The sequence below is a fragment of the Equus quagga genome, chromosome 2 (genome assembly GCF_021613505.1).
Source record: "Equus quagga isolate Etosha38 chromosome 2, UCLA_HA_Equagga_1.0, whole genome shotgun sequence".
Lineage (NCBI taxonomy): Eukaryota > Metazoa > Chordata > Mammalia > Perissodactyla > Equidae > Equus > Equus quagga.
The window spans coordinates 115788702-115808232 of NC_060268.1; the positions used below are offsets into that span (position 1 = coordinate 115788702).

The 19531-nt window shown below is 49.7% G+C and overlaps 1 protein-coding gene across 2 annotated transcripts in view; it reads right to left on the reverse strand.

Moving 5' to 3' along the window:
• Positions 1–2461: 2461 nt before the first annotated feature.
• CXCL12 (C-X-C motif chemokine ligand 12) overlaps positions 2462–19531 on the reverse strand; it is a 28992-nt gene continuing 11922 nt past the window's right edge. The window contains exon 4 of one of the 2 annotated variants that reach the window (XM_046652318.1): positions 2462–2765. In XM_046652318.1, the coding sequence (XP_046508274.1) occupies positions 2699–2765 (67 nt within the window). In that variant the 3' untranslated portion in view covers positions 2462–2698. Of the gene's footprint in view, positions 2766–16296; positions 19529–19531 lie in introns of those variants that run through there. The other variant, XM_046652319.1, reaches the window with a different exon arrangement.

Consider the following 19531-nt stretch of genomic DNA (forward strand, 5'->3'; position numbering starts at 1 on the left):
CCCCCAGTGTCGTGCCTCTCCCAGTGCTCCCCACAGCTGAATGTGGGCTTGGAACGCTCAACACTGGGACACGCCCATCTCCTGCAGGGCACCCTGGGCCTGCACGCTTCAGGAGGACGTGCTAGGCTGTGTCTGCCTCGTCATCCCTGTGGTGCAGCAGGGCCACAGGGGAGATGGCTGCCTGGACTCCTTTCAGCCCCTCTGTCCTGGATCCAGGACCCGGAGTCTCTAAACTGGAAAGGCTCCCAGGAGATCATTCATCCATTCAGGCCTCACATACTTATTAAATACCTTCTGTGTTCTCCACATGGTTCCAGGTCCCAGGTGACACACACGGAAACAGACGTGGCTGTCTGCCCTTCTACACTGACATTCACAGACAGACAGAAAAACAATTATCAAGGAAACGTCAAATAGAGATAGGCAGTGTGGGGGCCACTGGACAGGGGGCAGGGGCAGGGGCTGAGGTGGAGACTGGGGGAGGCCTCCCTGAGGGCTTTTCCTTAGCTGAGGGTAAAGAGAGGGCAGCTGCCAGGGGAAGATGAAGGGGACAGGGTTCCAGGTAAAGGGAGAAAAGGGACATGCAAATGTCCTGAGGAGAGGGCAAACGGGGCTGGACCAGGGGACAGAGAAGTGACTGGGGAGGCCGGATCACAGGAATGGGTGAAGGAGTGGGTTTGCTGAGCACTGGAAGGTCCCCAGAGGCAGAGCTCCTTGGGCACGGAGCTCTGCAGAGGGGTCTGGATTTTCTTCTAAAGGCACAGAAACACCATGGGAGAATTTCACTTGGGGAGAAGGGTGTCAACTAATTTATATTTGGAAGATCAAATTGGCTGGTGGGAGCTGTGGGCTCCCCGGTAAAGCGTGTGGGTGCCATAGACAACTCTCTTGTTCCATGCACATCCTCTGGGTGGGGCTGCGTGGTGGAGGCCGTGAACTGAGCCCTGTAACGTGGATGTTACCCACGTGATCTCCTTCATATTCCCAGGGACTTGAGCAGTAGATGAGCTGAAGGGAAAGCAACTAGGGATGGTCAGAAACAAGGGTGTAGCACAGTCTGCGGAGCACCAGCTGTCCCTCCAGTGACATCAGGAAAGCTTCCCTTGCAAGCATTTGCTCCTGGCCCACCTGGGTTGGGCGAGGAAGTGGCTTCAGTTTTTCAGGCTATTCAGGCCAACTGTTCTGCCTTCACATCTGATGACCCCGTTATCATTGCACTGACTCACAAAGGCATGGGTGGGCCCTCTCACCGTGAGCAGAGTGGTTAGATGGACAGCAAGGACGGGGTGCTGTTATAGGAGAAGTGTCCCTGTGCCCATGGATGGCACCAACAGGGGACTCAGGCTGAATGTCATTTAGGAAAAGACTCTTTCTGATCAGCAGATGTTTAAGACAGCCCCAGTGCCACACTGAGCCAGACACCAAGCCCTTGGGTGACCGATAGCAAGATGCTTGTCGCAAACCAACCCCCTGGGCTGGCCGCCAGCATTCTGGGGACCTCATTAGAGGGATCTTCCTTCCTCAAACATCAGATGGTAACACCTCGGTGCATGAAGTGAACTTTGAATGGTTGCAGATGCCAAACTGCCAATTTTCTGCCAACTGAGACAAAGACCTTGTTAGGAGGGCTTTGCCACCCCAAGGTAGAGCGAGCTGGGCCTCAGGCAGTTTGGGCTGCATAGCAGAGGGTAGACAGAACAGGGGCTGAAGACAAGGAGGGCAGCCCAGGTGGGACTTGCCACACTTGCCTTGTGAAAAAGAAAGTGGAAGCCAGTAGATCATAACCCACCTTACTGTACTCATTGATCGCTCTACACGTGAAACAGCATTTGTAACAATTAGAATGAGAACTGTCTCCATGTTTTGAGTACTTACTGGGTGCTTATTATGCTAAACATTTTAAATATACGATCTCATTTAGTTCTCCCCAAAGCTAACATTCTGCCAATGATAAAGTTGGGCACAGAGAGGTTAGGTGTCTTGTCTGAGGCCATACAGGCTAAGCCTGGACTGAATCCCAGGTCTGCCTAACTCCAAAGCCTGGGTCTGTGGCCTCGAAGCTTGATATAGACCATGGAATCAATCAGACTAAGGTTACAATGTTCTCACTCCAGAGTAGGAATTGAGTCATTCTTGTTCTCAGTAAATCCTTGTGTCATCGTCCTAACTCACTGAGCTAAAATCCACCCCGCCCACCCCGGGTATGTTTCTGCACAGATGCAGGGAACTGCATCAGCTCTGCGTCCCCATGGGGACTGAAACCTGGGCCGAGAGTGAGCCAGGTCTGGGCTTGCTAAATGCTGCCTGTCTTTGTTCTTTATCTTTGCTGTTTACTTTCACTATAAAAGTAGCAGGGGCTTGTTATAAGAAATGCAGACAGCATGGAAAAATGTCATCTGAAAATGAAGTGAGTGTAGCAATCAGGGTCCCAGCAGAAAACAGATGGCACACTCCAGTTAGGTCATTTCAGAAGAGTTTAATAAAGGGAATCCTTACAAAGGTACAGGCAGGACACAGGGTGGCCTCCCCTTGAGCAGGGGGAGGGGACGGAGCCGTCACCAGATGCAAAGTCAGGGAGCACTCTGGACAGAGCTCCAACCTTCCATCAGCAGAAGCCAGGGGTGACTTGGTCTGAAGGTGCCAGGGCATAAACATCCTGACCTCACCTCTCCCGCTGTCCTCACCTCCTGCTGGTGACTCAGATAGCAGTGCTGGCCGGGTTGGCTCCCAGAGTAGAGGTCAAGCCCAAGAGAGTGGGACTGGGTCTGGAGGGCGATAGAAGATATTCCGCACAGTCTCCCAGAATCCCATCCCATAAAGTAACCTCTACTGGTGGCGATGTCTCTAAACACCGTCTTAGAGACTGTGTCCCCACGACACTTGCTAAATCTGGATTGTTCCTCCCCATGGAAGCCCCTGCAGCCAGCTGTCCCCGTGCTCTGTGGGGAACTGAGTGAGTAGAATGAAGTCTGCTGGATACACTCAGAGAAGTCCATTAATCGAATGAGAGCAATGGAAACATTAATGAGGGGTAAGAGGAGGCAGCAACATGGAGGCTGGGTCCACAGTGACAGGCTGAGTGGTGGAGAGAAAGCAACAAAAGGATAGGACTCCTGCCCCATCAAGGTTCAGGGACCTCTCCCGGATTCAGTTCCCTGCCTCTCCCTGCTCGCTCTCTCCACCCACTCTGCAAGCTCCCTGTGCAGCCAGGTGAGACAGCAGCAAGGGCAGGTGTGACCAGGTGTGGAGGCCCAGAGGGCTGTGGGAAGCTTTAGAGAGTTTGAGTTTGAGTTAGTTTTTTGGGGTTTTTTTTGAGGAAGGTTAGCCCTGAGTTAACATCTGCCACTAATCCTCCTCTTTTTGCTGAGGAGGACTGGCCCTGAGCTAATATCCGTGCCTATCTTCTTCTATTTTATGTGGGACGCCTGCCACAGCATGGCTTGACAAGTAGTGCATAGGTTCGCACCCGGATCCAAACTTGGGAACGCTGGGCTGCCGAAGCGGAACATGCGAACTTAACCGCTGCACCACCAGGCCGGCCCCTGAGTTAGTTTTTAAATGATCCCTGTGGCTTTGCCTTTCCCCAACGCAAAATGCCCCAGTGTCCAGAGCACAGGTTCTCTCTCATCCTGTGGTCCTGGACCTGTAGCATCACATGTCTGGCACCTGTGAGAAAGGTACCACCCAGACCTGCTGAGTCAGAAGCTCTGGGGGTGCAACCAAGAAATCTGTGTCCTAGGAAGCCCTTGGGCAATTCTGATAATCCCTCAAATCTGAGGAGCACTGGTCTAGAGCAGTGATTTCCCACTGTGAGATTATCCACAGGGCAAACAAGTCCTGCCATGCTTATCTCACCCCCAGACTCGGTTTTCACTCTTCCCAGCCTGGGAATCAGGATCCTAACGTGCAGCTCGGGCTGAGCCTGGCTCAGGCTTTCCCCAGGAGGTTCCGCTGCCTCAAGACTGGCTTCTCATCTTGCTTGGCTTTTCTGGACTTCTTTTAATAAATCCTCTCCTTGGATCTGCCTTCTTCTCTTTTCTTTCATCTACTCACTGGAAACGGGTTAGGGCAATAATATTTCCAGACATTTACAGCATAAAAAGTGCCAAACAAGATACTTGTGAGCAAGTCCTTTGTCTGGGGGTTTGCACAAGTATGCTAAAAATTGTATATTCCATTTTTCCTAATGCTTCAGAAGTCTATAGTCCTGGGGTGTTACAGTGTTCTATATTAAACTTGTTAAACTAAATTATTTAATAAAATAAATACTATGCCTTATGTTAATATATTAACATACATTGCAGATATAACCACACGAAAGTGTTTAGAAAAATATTGGCTTGCCACACTATTCAAATTATGTTAATTTGACCAATGCAAAATCCTCAGAGCATATGGGCAACAATAACAAAAACATTTGTAAATTGTTAACATGCGGCAGTTTTACTGCCTTCCTTCTTGGGATAGCAGGTCAGGCTTTGACCAAAGAGAGGGTAAACAAACTTGGACGTGGCTGCTTGATGGGCAAAGACTTCCAGGGAGGTGAGACTACAGAACGGACAGCTGCCCTCAGAGGGCATCCTTGCACAGACAGCTGAGGTGTGGTGTGGACGAAACTCGGCTTCGTGTAGCTGGCAGCCAGTGGGGAGGACAGACCATAGACATCTGAGCAAAGGAATGAAGATGGTGCGAAGGTCTGTGGGTTATGAGGGAAACGGGGTGGAGCAGAAAGGGTTATCACAGGGGCATCTTGGGGGATGGGAGGGTCCTGCTGAAGGATAAGGGAGTCGTGGGGTGGAAGGTCTAGGAAGAGGCCTTGAGCAAAGGAAAGATGCACTGGAGGACCTTGGGGGCCTTGGGGGAGGAAGGAGCAACACAGTGTGATTGAGGATGGGGAGGAGAGAGGCTAGAGAGGGGAGCTTTGGGAAGTTCTTAGAGGGTTTCAATAAAGGAGCGGTAAGATCCTTACAGAAGATTTTTGTTTAGCGACTGCAATGAGTTCACACTTTATTGGGCATAGCAGGGGAACTCAAAAGCAGGGCAAGGCTGATCTTTCTGCTCCAGAATCTAACGCATCACCTTTGAGGTGCTTTTCAACCTTCTACGAGGAAAGAAATTGATTGCATCCAAAATCCTAAATTGTTCTAGACCATTATAGAGGCTCTCCTCCCGTTATTTAAAATAAATGTTTAGTATTATTTCATGAATTCTATTTTCCATCCATTTCAACTTTTGTTTGTTTTTTTCCCCCAGACTTTCCTCAAATCTCTGCCTATCTTTTCTCATATGGATGAGCTCCACTAGCCACAGGGAGTCAGGGAGCCTCTGTGGTCCCTTTCTGGGTGCTGGGAAGTGCAGAGAGTCATGAAGCTGCCTTTCACTACACTAGGCACTGGGACATGCCCAAAGCTGCAAACCAAGGCTGGAGCTGCTCCCAAAGCCCAGGGTGGCCCCCTGCCTCATCCAGTGTTTGGGTTTGGCTGGGTCCCTGAGATTTCTCATAAGTGTCTTTAGTTCCTGCCACAATCCCAAGCCCAAACCTGTTGAAGATGCCTTTTTCTGTCTTGTTTTGCTTCACTTTGAGGCTAAATAGTGTGAAAATGTGAATAAAAACAATGGGAAGGAGGATTTCAGTGCTGGGAACCTCACAAATCTCTTCCACTTTGATCTAATTCCTGTCAAACAGCTCACGGTGTGTGTCGGGGAAAAGAAGATGAAAGTCTTATTTCCAAGCTGCACTGGATATTCTGTACATCCTTCTAAGCCACCTCCAGTGGCGACCAGGTTGAAGAGACCTGGTGAGAGCTCTGTCTGTCTGTCCTATTTTACTTGGAAACCATTTTTTTTTTTCTGTCTGGGAGCCCATCTGGCTGCTCTGAGAAGGGATCCATCATCGTTATACTGGCATGAGGTGGTGCTGGGACCCCCTGGCAGGACAGCTGGCGGAATGAATTTGCTGAAGCTGGAATAATTGGGAGTAAAGGATGAAAGTTGGGAATTTGAACTCCCAGGAACACATATGTTCAAAACTATGGAGATCCGTGGTTTGTGAAACAACAGCAAAATTAAGAAATGGTGAAATCCGGATGAAAGATTTTCAGCTTATAGGTAAAGGAGCAAAAATGATTTTCAAACCACATTCTTGGCAGCTGACTTATAATTGGATGTGTCCAGTGTGCCAGAGCCTCGCAGGGATGGGTGGCTCTAAGGAGCCCCTGCATCCAGCCCAGAGGTGCAGATGTCCCAAACCTACTGAGGCTGCAGGTCAGGGAGCTGCAATGCCTGGCAATTACATAACCTCTAGTGTTTGTTTAAATATCCTGTTCAACAAGTAACTAAATTTTCTTGCAATGAGTTAGTGGTGGCCCCACAATAGAGATTTAGGAGTTGGAAATTTCCATGGAATTTGGCAGAGCTGGTGACTCTTGCTGATGGAGCTGAGGCCAAGGGGAATGGGATCCAAAGCCCCAACTGAGTGCGGGATCCTGGAGGAGGGACGAGCTAGGAGCTAGGGGACCCTGAGGATGGGTGTGAGTCTCCAAGCAGAGAGCAACTTTGAGATGGGAAAGGTAAAAAGGCAAGTGGCTGAGCCCAAGGTTGGGGGGTGCAGGCCTGTGTACCCTAAAGCCAAGGATACAGCCTAAGCGCATGAATTTGCAAAGATTCCTGAACCCTGGCTTCAAGACAATGTCCTGTCCTTGGGTACTTCAAACAGGCCTGGCCACCCCAGCAGGAACACTGGGAGACGGGCCGGGGAAGAAGCTGAAGTGAGGGGGCTTCCATTCTTTAGCCCAGCCTGGCCTCCAGCAAAGGACATCCTCCACACAGACAGCTGAAGGGAGAAACATCACCAAGAGCACCTGACACTTCACTAAAGTATGCGTTTGATTACAAATGGATGACATGGGAGGCAGCCCACAGATATGAAAGATCTGCAGGTTTGCGGCCCTTGAGGGCCAAAGCCAGGGAGGGGAACCCCAACTTAGTAATGCACTCCCTGGCACCCAACACACCTAGCCACAAAGTCCCAATTGCTAGCCTTCAAGACAAAACCATGTGGAGACAAAGAGGATCGGGTCCATGTCTCCTGTTTATCCTGGGGGGCCCTGAGCAAGTCACTCACTTCCTCCCTGATAAGTCAGGTTGAATGAAGTTATGGATCTGGAGCAGCCAGCCCTAAGTCTGGCACATAATCAGCACCTGGGGGACATCAGCTGGTTTTATCATTATTATTCCGGTTACTCTTTATCAGCCTCTCCGTGCTGCCTGGTGAGGGCAGGGTCTGACTCTCCCTTTATCCAACTCAAGAATGCATTTCTTTGACCCACACTCCTGAGCCTACAGCTGCTCGTGACTGGGGGGCGGGGGGGGGGGGTCAGTCAACACTGTCACATCCAGGAGATACTTCCACATATCTCACGTGTGCTAGACCCCTTGAGAGTGCCAATCATGTCACCCCTGTACCCCAGGGCAGTCCCTAGTCCAGCAGAAGGTGAAGGAGAGTCTAAGGCCCTTTAGGCTCAAAGTGACTCCCTCCTCACCATCGCCCATCCCCACCCTGACACTTCCCTTTTATCTCTCTGATGGCTATGTCTGAGACACACAGGAAGGAGGACTAACTGGTCATACAGATGGCTAAATAAAAAATGTGGAGACTCAAGGTTCTGCTACTTTTATACACATGGCTTAGAAAAGTGCTAAACTTGACTGTTTTCTCATCTGCAAAACAGGCATACCATTTCCCCTGCAAGGAGCATGGAGCATCAGGTAGTGTGTGTTCCGTGCCTGGCACAAGGAAGGATGCAATGAATGCTAGGTTGGTATCCTTATTCGCACTCAGGCACCACCCCTGCTCCACCTCCGTGGCAATCCAGGGCTGTCCTTTCTCCCCACTCTGCAAGCTACAGATGAGGAGCCACAGACAAGGAGACCAGGGCTCAGGGAGGTGCCAAGACTTCCCTGGGTCTCAAATGTGGTCTATGATGGGGTGGGCACTGACCACAGGTCCAGCAATTTTTGCAGACTCTGTGGATTTTGATCTCTCCTCATCCTGGGCTGGCCTCCATGTCTTATACCTGGACTCCAGGGATAATGTGGAGCCCAAGGCCAGGCTGGGGATTCAGACGCCCCTGAAAGCAGCTCCAGGTGTGGGTGAGGAGAGGCGATGAGGACCAGGGAAGGAAGTAAGACATGGACCTGAGGCTTGTTCAGTTTTTCTTGGAGAGAAAAGAGGACACAGAGAAGGAGGAGGGCTGGGATGAGCAGGATCCTTCGCCATTCAAGGCGTGGCTTAGCAGAGTCCACAACCTCATTCATTTTTTGATAAAGCAGCCATATAATTTATCATTCAACCTAGGACATTCTGAGAGAGAAAGGCACTCTTAGTCATTTTGCTGGGACAACAGGCAGACACTGGGACTGTCTGGGCAGGTCGAGATACACAGTCACTCCATTTTTTTAGGACTTTAAAAGGGCATCTGATTATCATCACTGGTACCCTGGATTGCCCAGGGGATTACTCCCTCTGGTTCCCCACTTTGGGAATCTTGGGGTTCAAGTTGTCCCCTTTCTGGGACCCCAGGCTCCAGGCCCTTGTTCCTTGTGGCTTCTTGGGTGCAGGCTTGGGGAGGTCAGCAGGGGATCAGTGAGGCCCATCCCTTTGGAACTGGCTCCCTGAAAAGGCACTGAGGCGGGGCCCGGGCCCCTGCCCTCCTGCCACCTGAGAACACGGGCCTTGGCAGCTGCAGGGAAAGTGCCTTGTGGATGAGACTGGTGTTGTTATTCTGGAAAAGCACAGAGCGAGAGCTGTGCCCTTCCTGGGATGGCTCTAACTCCAGCCTTTCCCAGAGAGCTCTCAGAAGGATCTTTGGAGTCAGAAATAACTATGCTTGGATTCCAGATCTGCTGCTCTGGTGGGTAACACTGGGCGTGCCCCTGGACTCTTCTGAGCCTCTCTGTCCTTACCCACGCCTGGGATCAGCGGCATCTTCATAACACACATCAGTAAGCTGCTTTACTCTTGAAGGACAGCGTCCAATACTGATAGCAGAGCACAGAGCAGGAGGCTCAGTACAGAGTAGCAATTATGACCCTGGTGTTTTTGAGTCTGATATATTAGCATTTAATTGTAAAGCCTACAGCTCTTCAGGAAAGAAAAACATAAACTAGCCATTAGATGTGTACTGTAATTGTAAAATGTACCCTGATTCTAGAGACGTAAGAATGTTTTTTAAACTCTTATTAAATCACAGCTATCTAGTGTTATCCTGTGACTTCTCTCTTCTACTCGGGGAAGGAGAGCCATCTCCTCATTGGGTTTTATGGACACAAGACCAGTACACTTTTTGACCACAATCTACAATAAAAATTGCATTTGACATTATGAAACACACACATGCACGGATTATTCTTCCCTTTAGTGAGTGTGACATATACCAAAGCTTTCCAATTTATCCTCTTCTCTTCTTTCTTTTCTATTCAATGCTATTTCATTTTTAAAAATTGCTGCTTCTGAGAGGTTATACCAATTTCACAGTCAGAATTTCCTTGCATTCCCTCTAACTTAAGGAACTCTCATTTAAGGCCTAGAAATACCCTTGGGACTTACAGGGCAGAACCGGACCTGAGCCAGACAGCCCCTGCCACCGCCTCTGCCTGAGGGACCTCTTCGCAAACTGCAAGAACAGATTGTCTGATGCATTGGAGCCAAACAGCCTAGGAGCAGACCTGGCCTCCCCACACACCAGCTCTGAGACATGGAGGCTCCACAGCTGCCCTGGACCATCACACAGGAGAGGGCTGTTCTCTCCTGGGATTGCTGGGGGGACTGAAGTAGAGCATGCCTGGAAAGTCCCACCATGGGCCTGGCAGGCGCAGGCTGCCCCACAAATGTCAGCTGACGGAAAGCTCCTGATCAAGGTGTTTATTTGTCTCCGCTGGGAACTCTGTCCTGCCAACCTAAGGAAACGCGCAGGTGAATGCATTAGCCGCCAGTTCCCCTTTGTGGCCTGAGCAGGGGGCAGGCCCACACAGCCTACTGGGCAGGTGCTCTCTCAGGAAGAACTGGACAGAGCTAGTCCCCAGCAGACCTCATTCCAGGTGCCAAGGCTGCAACATGGTGCTGGGGGGTGAATTCCCGTAGTGGCAGGAAGGAGAGCTGCCTACCCTGAAGCTCAGGAATGCCCAGAATAGTTGTTTCCTCACGGCCTACAAGCCCATGTGACCCAAGCTGATGTTCAGAAAAATGCCTGGGAATAGGCCAGGACAAGGTGAGCCTGTGGCTGCATCTGGGGCCGTCCAGACTGACCAAGACCGGTCATTCCTTCTCCTGAGCAACTTCCCCAACTGCAGTGCAGAGCTTAGCTGCTGCTCAGGAAACCCGAGCACAGCCACCGCTGCTGCCAACCCTCCCTGAGTTCTTGGCCCCTTCCCTGACCTCCCCAGAGGGTCGGCCATCCTGCCTGGGTCTGGCTGTGAGCAGCTGCCTTTAGGCAAAGCCAGCAACATCTAGGGTGGAATGAGGTCTCCACCTGGGCAGGGCAGTGGGAAAGCCATGGAGAACCAGAGAAGCAAGGCAGGGAATCCTAACGGCTAAGGGCTCATGTTTGGAGCCAAATAGACATAAGTTGGAATCCCCACTCTGCCACTCCCCAGCTGTGTCCATTCATGGAAGGACACAGCCTTAGTTTCTAGTAGCTGATCTCTGTTCGTTGTCCTTTTCTACTTGCTGATGTCTCTGGAATCCTGCTCCTCTAGAGCACAGGCTGCGTGCTAAGGTCTGACCACTGGCCACTGCCCAAAATCAGGCCTGTGATGAAACACCAGCAGCAGAGACCTCATCCTAGGGACCTATACTGGCTGTGGCTGTCCTCCCCTGGACCCCGGCCCAGCACTGACCACCCTTTGATCTGCACAGGGAGTGTGTGCATGTACCCACAGGAGGTGGGAGCACTCAGAAGGAGGTGCCTCTGGGGGAAGGAACGATTCTTTAATCTGGACTCACAGGAAATGAACCACTGTTGTTCTTCATGTGCCAGGGACTCGAGGGGGAAGCTTCAGGCACAGTGGGTCAGCATGTGTGACCTGTGATATATGGACATTAGAGTGAGATGAATTTGGGTCCAAATAACAACTTACCAGTGTGACCCTGAGTGTGCAAATGAATGCACAACCTTGTGAGGTGAGCACTGCTATCTTTATTTTAGAGATGAGCCAAGAAAGCTTCCACTGTGTGAACATCCTGTTGATTTATCAGCCAGTCATTCAAAAAATATTTCTTTAGTACCTTCTATGTGCTAGCCACAAAGAATAACTAGTGAGCAAAACAGACCAAGGTCCTCTCTTCCCACATAGTGTGAACCCTCTCCTGTGGGGAAATGAACATGGCAGGTGGAGCTACGGAGGAGAACAAACAGGATAAGGTGGCCAGCGGTGGGAGGGACTGCCCTAGAGGATGGGGTGTCTGCAATGGCTTTTCTGACAGATGATGGTGGGCAGAGACTGAAGGAAGGAAGGGGTAAACCCTGTGGTATCTAGGCAGAGACCAACTAGTGCAAAAGTCCTTTGCCAGGCGTGGGGCCAGCCTGTTCAAGGGAGAGGAGGCCAGTGTGGCTGGAGCAGAAAGGGGTCAGGTCAGAGAGGTGACAGGGGCCAGCAGGTGTAAAGCCCTGTTGGCCACTGTAGGGTTTGAGTAGGAGTGACGTGGCCGGGCATCATGACAGGTCTACTCTTCCTGCTGTTGAGAGGACACTGCAGGGCATAAGGGTGGGCCGGCCAGGGGCTAGTGCTGTGATTCACATAGGAAATGGCTGTGGCTTGGACCAACATGGCAGCAGTGAGAAGTGATTGGGTTCTGGATTTGTTTTGAAGGTTGCTAATTGAGTTTGTTAATGGTTTAGCTCAGGGTTGCAAGAGAATAAAATAAATCAAAGAGGACCATAAGGTTTTGGCCTGGGCAATTGAGAAGATAGAGTCGTCATTTGCAGAAATGGGGATGAGCAGGTTGAGGAAAAGGTGGACATTAGGAATTTCATTTTGCATATCATAAATTTCAACAGAGGAGCTGAGTGTACAAGCTTGGAGTTCAGGAGAGATATCGCCCTGGATTCCTCCACATTTACCTGGTGTTTAAGGCCAAGAGAGTGAATGGGTTGACCTGGTGCTAAAGAAGAGCATCTGAGGACTGTGCCCTGGGGTGTTCTTGTGTTTAGACGTCTGGAGGATGAGAAGGAAACAGCAAAGGGAAATGAGAAGGCATGAAGCTGAAGAAACAGTCAGGAGTGGTCTCCTGAAAGCCAACCAGAAAATGTTTCAAGGAGAGTGATCAGTGATGCCATGGATGCCTATAGGCTGAGTAAGCTGAGAATTGATAAGTGATCATTGGATTTCCCAAAACAGGGCTCAGTGATGGCCTTGACAAAGAGCAGTTCAACTGGAGTGAGTAGTAGGGTCAAAATTCTAATTGGAGTGGATTCCAGAAAGAACAGAGAGAGGAGAGAAAGTGGACACAGGATATATAGCAACTCTTTTGAGGACTTTTGTGGGAAGAGAAGCAGGAAAATACTGCAGAAGCTATAAGGGGATATAAGGGTAGAAGGATAGAGTATAGGGGTGTTTTATTTTTACTTTGTCTTGTTTTCAATGGGAGTTATTATTGCATGTTGGTGGGTCCATGTAGAGAGTGAAAGATTTATGGTGCAGGAGAGAGGGGGAGGTAAGGAGAGATGTCCTTGGGCAGGGGAGAAGCACTGGGCTCCACCACCAGATGCAGGGTGGCCAGCGAGCAGGGTGCTCCCTGCAGGGTCACAGCAGTGACAGGCGGTGGAAGAGAGGTGAAGATCATGGAAGTCCGCTTCTTATTGCTCACTTGTATTCTGACACAGAAGCCAGATCATCAGCTGATAGTGCAGAGGGAGAAGAGGATGAAGATTTAAAGAGAGAAGAAAGTGTGGAATAAGCACCTAGCAGGAGGGGCAACTGGGGCAGGGACTTGTGATAGGATGCTGGCACCTCTGAGGACCTATTTCTGGTTAGGGTCATGACTTTAAAGAGACCAGACAGCAGGGATGTATTTTTTTTCTGAGCTGTAGTCAGCTGCAGAGGTGCAGGAACAGTGTGGACTGAGTTATAGTTAACAGAGGATGGGTTACACAGCAAGGAACAGCTACTCACTTTCCCTAAAAGTCCAGGGCTCCTCCCACTTGGCGACCAGTCCACAAGAACCTCTAGCCACTCCACATGCCCCTCCATTTGCAGGAATAGTAGAAGGGCTGGGAGTGTAAGAGGCTTCATCTAGGGCTTCACTCTGCTTTGTTTCTGTTTGGTTTCACAGGCCAAGAGGCAGCTGCAACTCATTTGCTCTAAAATGAGCGTTAACTCCTGAAAACGTGGCAGAGCAACCTCCTTGAGATTGGAGAGGAGCTCCAGCCCCAGGTAGGCCAGCACAGTTTGTCTCTGGCTTGCCGGGAGGCTGCTGCCTCAGGGCCTGTTGATGCCCCACAACCTGAGGATGTCAGCTGGCTCATCAAACGTTTGTTCAACACCCACTATGACAAGCACTCTTCTGGGCACTGGGACTCCCTGAACCCCCATGAGACATTACGGAGCTTACAGTCTAGCAGGGGAGGCCTTAGGGATGGACCCACCTGAGAACTCAATTGTCCTGGTTTGTTCTTCTTATTGGATACACAGGCTGTGGGGTAGATCTCAGCTTCCCCTCCCCATACTTGGGGCTGGCCTGGAGCTGTCAACAGGCTGACCATGGTTCAGCCATCTCACCACAATTGATGTGGGCAAGTTGGGTTGTGCTGGTGGGTGCTTTCAGTGGGGGAAAAGCGTCTAGGCCCTAAACAGAATCCGTGTGCCTTTTTGTCGGGAAGGGGCTTAGGGGATGCCTCTAGGTCATTTATTAATCTTAACAGGGTAACAGGCACAGGCGTGGTCCTTCCTTGGAGTTCAAACTGAAGCCAGACAGAGGGCTCAGCACAGACCCTGGGGAGGTTGGAGAGGGAGTAGTGAGATCTCCAACATAACTCCCTGTGCAAGCACCAGCTCACAGCTGAGCCTCCTTGCCCACTTTGCCTAATTGCCCCTAGTGATGGTTATTTGAGTATAATTAGCAGAAATCCTCATTCTAGCTCTTGTGAGGGCTTTATTTGAAATATATGCTACCCAAGTGCGGGGAGTGTTACTGGACCGTCCCAGCCACTCCCACCTCTGCCCAGGGTGGCTGGTCTCTCATCCCCACTTCTCTGAATCCGTTTCATCCAGTTTCATCTGTTTCTCTGTCTCCTGGCTACGCACACTTCCAAGTACAAGGCTCTCAACTGTGGTCAGAGAACCCAATGAGGTGTGAGTCACAACTCTGTACTTCTGGGACAGCAAATTGGATCAGCCAGCCCAGGCCAGATTCCATACCATTCAATCAGCTGTGCCGAGGGGACCCCCTCATGATACTTCCCAGGTGCCAGAACTTCCTCCCTGTGGGGGCTCAGCTCCTCTCAGCTGCATTTGTGTGGTTTGTGAGAGGAGTGAAGGGGCTGAAATCCAGCTCCCTCTGCCCTCATGCTGGGCTCCCCCATGAGCTGCACCCCTGGCAGAATCAGCTCTCATTTCTAACCCACAGAAGGAACCACCTGGGCTCTCAGGGGCAGTCCTCATGGGACAGTAGATCCCCCCAGAGGAATCTACTGCTCTCAGGTCTCGGCTTACCAGCACTTCTTTTAGGGAGCCGTTTATGGTGCTCTAAGCATCCCCGACACCTGGATGCACCTGACCTACACTTACCGAGCTTTATGAAAATGCTCACTTAATTGCAAGTCAGTCCCCAGACTGCAGGCTCCATGAAGTCAGGGAGTAAGCCATCTTGCTCACCACAGCATCTATTCCACCTAGCACAGGCCTGGCAGCGCAGCGGTAGTTGGCTGACTAATGAGGGCCATCAGCCGTGTGAAGCATGGTAGGCCACTGCCTCTTTTTTTTCTTTTATATGACATCACTCTGAAGAGTCAACATGATTCTGAAGAATTAACCCAGAGGTTAATTCCTGGTGCACACAGAGTGGTGGAGTGTACTGGAGCCAGCACTGCACAGGCACTCAGGGAACCCACAAGACCCCAATCAAGAGGCTTCTCCCAGTCTGCCAGCTAAGAGCAAGAAGCTCAACAGTTAAGATCACTTCTAGCTCCAGCTGGTATCTGAGCTCTGCTGTGGGTCTCAGCAGAGGCAGGTCTGACCTACTCCAGCTCTTTGGACCCCAGGGGACAGGGGCAGAGGGAGCAAAATGTCTTCTGTACACACTACCCCAGTCTAATCCTCACAACTCCGGGGGATACTAAGCTCCAAGGCTATAGCCGGGGAGCCTGAGAATCCAGGCAGGTGGGATGTCTCAAGTCACAGAGTGCTTCTGAGGGAAGATCAGGATTCAAGGGCTGGTCTGCTAATCCTCACACCCATGCTTGTCCCAGGAGACCATGCTGCTTCCTGCTGTGGCCTCCTCTCATCCTTCTGTCTCCCTCCAGTCCACCTGCAACTTAGCAACCACATCACGGCCACCCTATAAATAACTGGGAGGTTCTGAGCACAGGGGTACATGGTGACATCGGGGCCTATGGGCAAGGGGATCTGGGGGACAGAAAAATCTGGACTGAGACATTTTCGGCTTTTGTGTTGCCCTCTCCTTTCCAGCATGGTTGACTATGGACCAGAGAGAATGTGGGAGGAAGTGTGAAGGGGCTGACCGACCTCTGTTAAGGACAGAACCTGTCTGTCAGGCTTACTGCCCTCAATCCCTGTTCACAGTGTCTGGGACAGGGCTGGCTGGCCACAGTTGAGAGAATCAGTGTCTGGCTTCCAGGAGGGCCCCTGTGCAGGACAGAAAATGCGCAGGGTGCTGGGTCCTCAGCAATGCCTTCAGGGATGGGGCCTCTGCTGTCTTCTACTAAGCCTGGGAAATACAGAGCGCAGGTTTCCTTCTCCACAGCTGACAGGCAAATGCTGGGCCCTTGCAGAAACCCATCCCTTCTGGAGTAGAGGACTAGCTTGCCTTTAGGAAGGGATTCTAGCAAAACTAAGGACATTTGGAGAAAAGGGAGTGCCTTTCCCCCACTAAGGGTCAGTTGACTGGGCGAGGCAAGTATGCCCCCAGAACTCTTACCTCAGATTAGTGTGATTACAGTGGTCTGTTTTCCTCTAACTATTGTAGTTAAGATTACATAATCCCTCTTTTTTGGGTTTGAGGAAGAAAAACCAAGTCTGGAAAACTCCAAATGGTAACACTAATTTCAAACCGTTGGTTGCTACATTTGAATACATGCCTTTATTAGGAAAATTATAAGTGCATATACATCTTTTCATTGATATGACTTCAAAGTAGAAATTGTTTCTCAAAAGGAGTTGTTACTTGTTAAAAAAAAAAAAGCACAATGCATACAGGAAGCTTCTCCTGGACCACCTTCACATTATCTGGGAGATGCATTTTAAACAATACAAAATACAGTATTTATCACATTTAACACTGACCCATCACTGCTCAGGGACTGAGAGTCCAGCGAGGCTGCAGAGTAACAAGTTTCCTATGAGATTTTTTTCAACTTGGCCGTGTCAGTGGTCTGCTTAGGACTTGAAGTTTCCTAGGGAGCATTTCCCAAGGATGGGGTTCCCTTGGAATGGGTCAGGGAAAATGTGTAGAGGGATCAGGACCCCACAATTCTCATCCAGCTGCAAAAGGGCGCTCCACCTGAGAAGGGTGGTGAACTCCCAGCGAGGGAGCCCACGGTGATAACACCAGGCAGCGGTCAGAAAGGAAGGTCAAATCGGATCAATGCAAAGGCTTTGAAGTTCTCTGGACTTCGCACGGGGGGATGGCAACCTTTCACTATTCAGGCCTCTGCTCAAAGCAGAACCTCCTTTCTCTGGAGGACAGACAGACAAGCAGAGGGCCCCTCCTGAGCCTTCTCGCTGGGGTCTCAGTACCTGGCCAGAGCTGGACAAAGAACAGTGCAAACAACACATGGCACAGATTCAGATTTCAACACACAGCACGTCTGTGAGCCCTGGTCCCCCAGGCTCCCCGGCCTGGTCCTGATGCAAAGGCTGGCAGTGGCGGACTGCCCTGGAGTTTACTAAGGGCCCAAGGAAGGTCAGGGAAAAGCAGCACTGGACCAGGAGGAACAGCTGGGTGACCCCTCAGCAACTGATGCCCTTGACTTGTATTTTGAAAGCAACAGGCTGATCTGGAGAGCCTTTTGTTTTGCAAATAGACTCTTTAAATGCATATTTGCTTTAGCTGGGAATCTCCTTTTAGGGCAGATTGCAAGTAGAGGAATTGTTACACAAATAATTTTTTCTGCAGTTTCTACTCTTATTGATTTTTCCCACCATAGAGGAGAAATAGAAATGATTCTTTCCTTAACTGTAGTCAAGATTTAAGGACATGTTTATTTTCTTGGAGTAAGAGATTTAATGGTTCTGGTTCATGGATTCCAGGGGAAGATGCTCCCAAATTTTCCATGAGATTTTTAAATATCTTGGATTACTTGGAAAATGACTATCCCACTGAAAGTTTCATCATTTCATGTATAATTTAGGAGCCCTGTAGTGGCAGGTTGATTTCAAGAGGGTTTTGAAACCAGTTGTGTATCCCTTATAACTAATAAAGGCCCCCATACTCTACTTTTTCAATGTAAACTAACTGGTTTGATGTGAATGCTTGTTCAGTTGATGGACTGACCTTCTACCATGAAGATCCAATTTAAAGGAATGTCTATGGAAATGCCTAACACATGCTACTGATAACTCAACGATTATTAAATTTAAAACACCTATAATTCAAGACTGTTTTACTATAATACACTTTCTGCATGTTATTTACAGTGTCCTGTCAATTGATACATTTCCTTGTTTTGTCCTTTTTTTCCACTTTCTTAATTTTAAAAATTTTACTGAGATCTTTATCCAAAGGGAAAAGTATTTGTGAGACCACATGAAAAACACCAAAACAAGCATAAAGCCCTCAAATGCCTACCTTTTCAAAAAGTGAAATTTTTAAACTATGTAATTCAACTCTACAAACTGCCCTCAGTAAAAGGACACACTCTAAACAGCAGGGTTTTTAACTTACTTTCCCAAATATCCCATCATTTTCTAAGAGGAATGTCTTGCTGGAGGTCCCAGAAGCACAAGAAGACAGGGGCAGCAGAGAAGTTCCAGCAGCCACTGTGCAAGATAAGAGACAATGGGATTGCCCAATGGTGAAGAAGATGAGGTTAAATTTTAATTGGGAAGGAATCTTCATGTCCAAGACTGATCATTTTATGGACTGGGTTTTCAAAACCAAAAGAGTTGAGAATTCCTTTCTTATTTCCATAGCAATGCTGGGATTGATACAATGAAGACAAAATTCTGTTTCTGAGCTATTAATAACTATAGAAGCAGGGAGGGTCGGTGTCTTCAGAGGTCAACACTGCTATAAACCAAATTCCCTTGGGCTCTGTTGATCTGCCACAGCTTTGTGATCAGTGGGGAAACCAAGGCTGTCCACCCCAAAGGATGGTTGTCCTCATCAGAAACCTGGTCAGGGGCCCAGACGGGCTTCTCCTCACTCCCAGCCTTTGCATACGAGGAACTGACAGTGCATGCACTGAGGACATTGGCCTTGAACAAAAACACAGGATTGGACAACAGACAATATTCCAAACAAGACACAGATGTGCACAGTGTTTTCAGGACCCGGTAACAGGAGACAGTTTGGTTTGCTTCTTCATGCCCAGTTTAAATTAAAGCTTTGGTCTTGAGAGAGTCCTTTTCCGGGGTCATGGAGACAGTCTTGGAGACACATGATGATGGATGAGAGAGAGAATGATGAGAAGAACATGATGGGATGTAGAGGAGAGCTCAGGATGAGGGGTGCATCTCACCCTACGCTGGCCTCACACTCCTGCTGCCTCAGCTCAGGGAAGCCCTGCGATCTCGCCAAAGAGGCGGACTCCAGTTCTCCCCTGGAGGAAGGGTGAGCCTCCCGCCTGGCCCACTAGAACCTAACTCTTCATCACCCCTTACGGCACAGGGCAGTCCTAGGGTGTGCCCATGCTGACTGGTCCTGACACTTCCTGGTGGTTCTCCATCCTAGGACATGATGATGTGGGCAAGGCTCCCTCAGTCTGGGGTCTCAGCCTGCACAGCTCAGAGAGAGACAAAACTCAGGAACCCCTAATCAGACCTGGGGCTCCATGGGAAAGATATTACAATAAAGCAAGTAAAATAATGGTCTTAGTCTAAGTTGCTATCTGTCACCAGTGACATTGGATAATCAAACTAAATGAAAAATAAACATCATATATTTTGCTACATAATCAAACGGTGAAAGTAAGGCAAACTGTGCAAAACAAAGCCCTTGGAAATGCATTCGGCCCTGCCCAGGCCTTGGGAAGCCTCTGCAGGCCCTTCCTAACACTGGTTTCAGACCTGGGCTCCTACTGTAAGGTTTCCTCAGGCGTCTGACCCAACCTGCGCCTCTCACATCTTGAACCTCCTG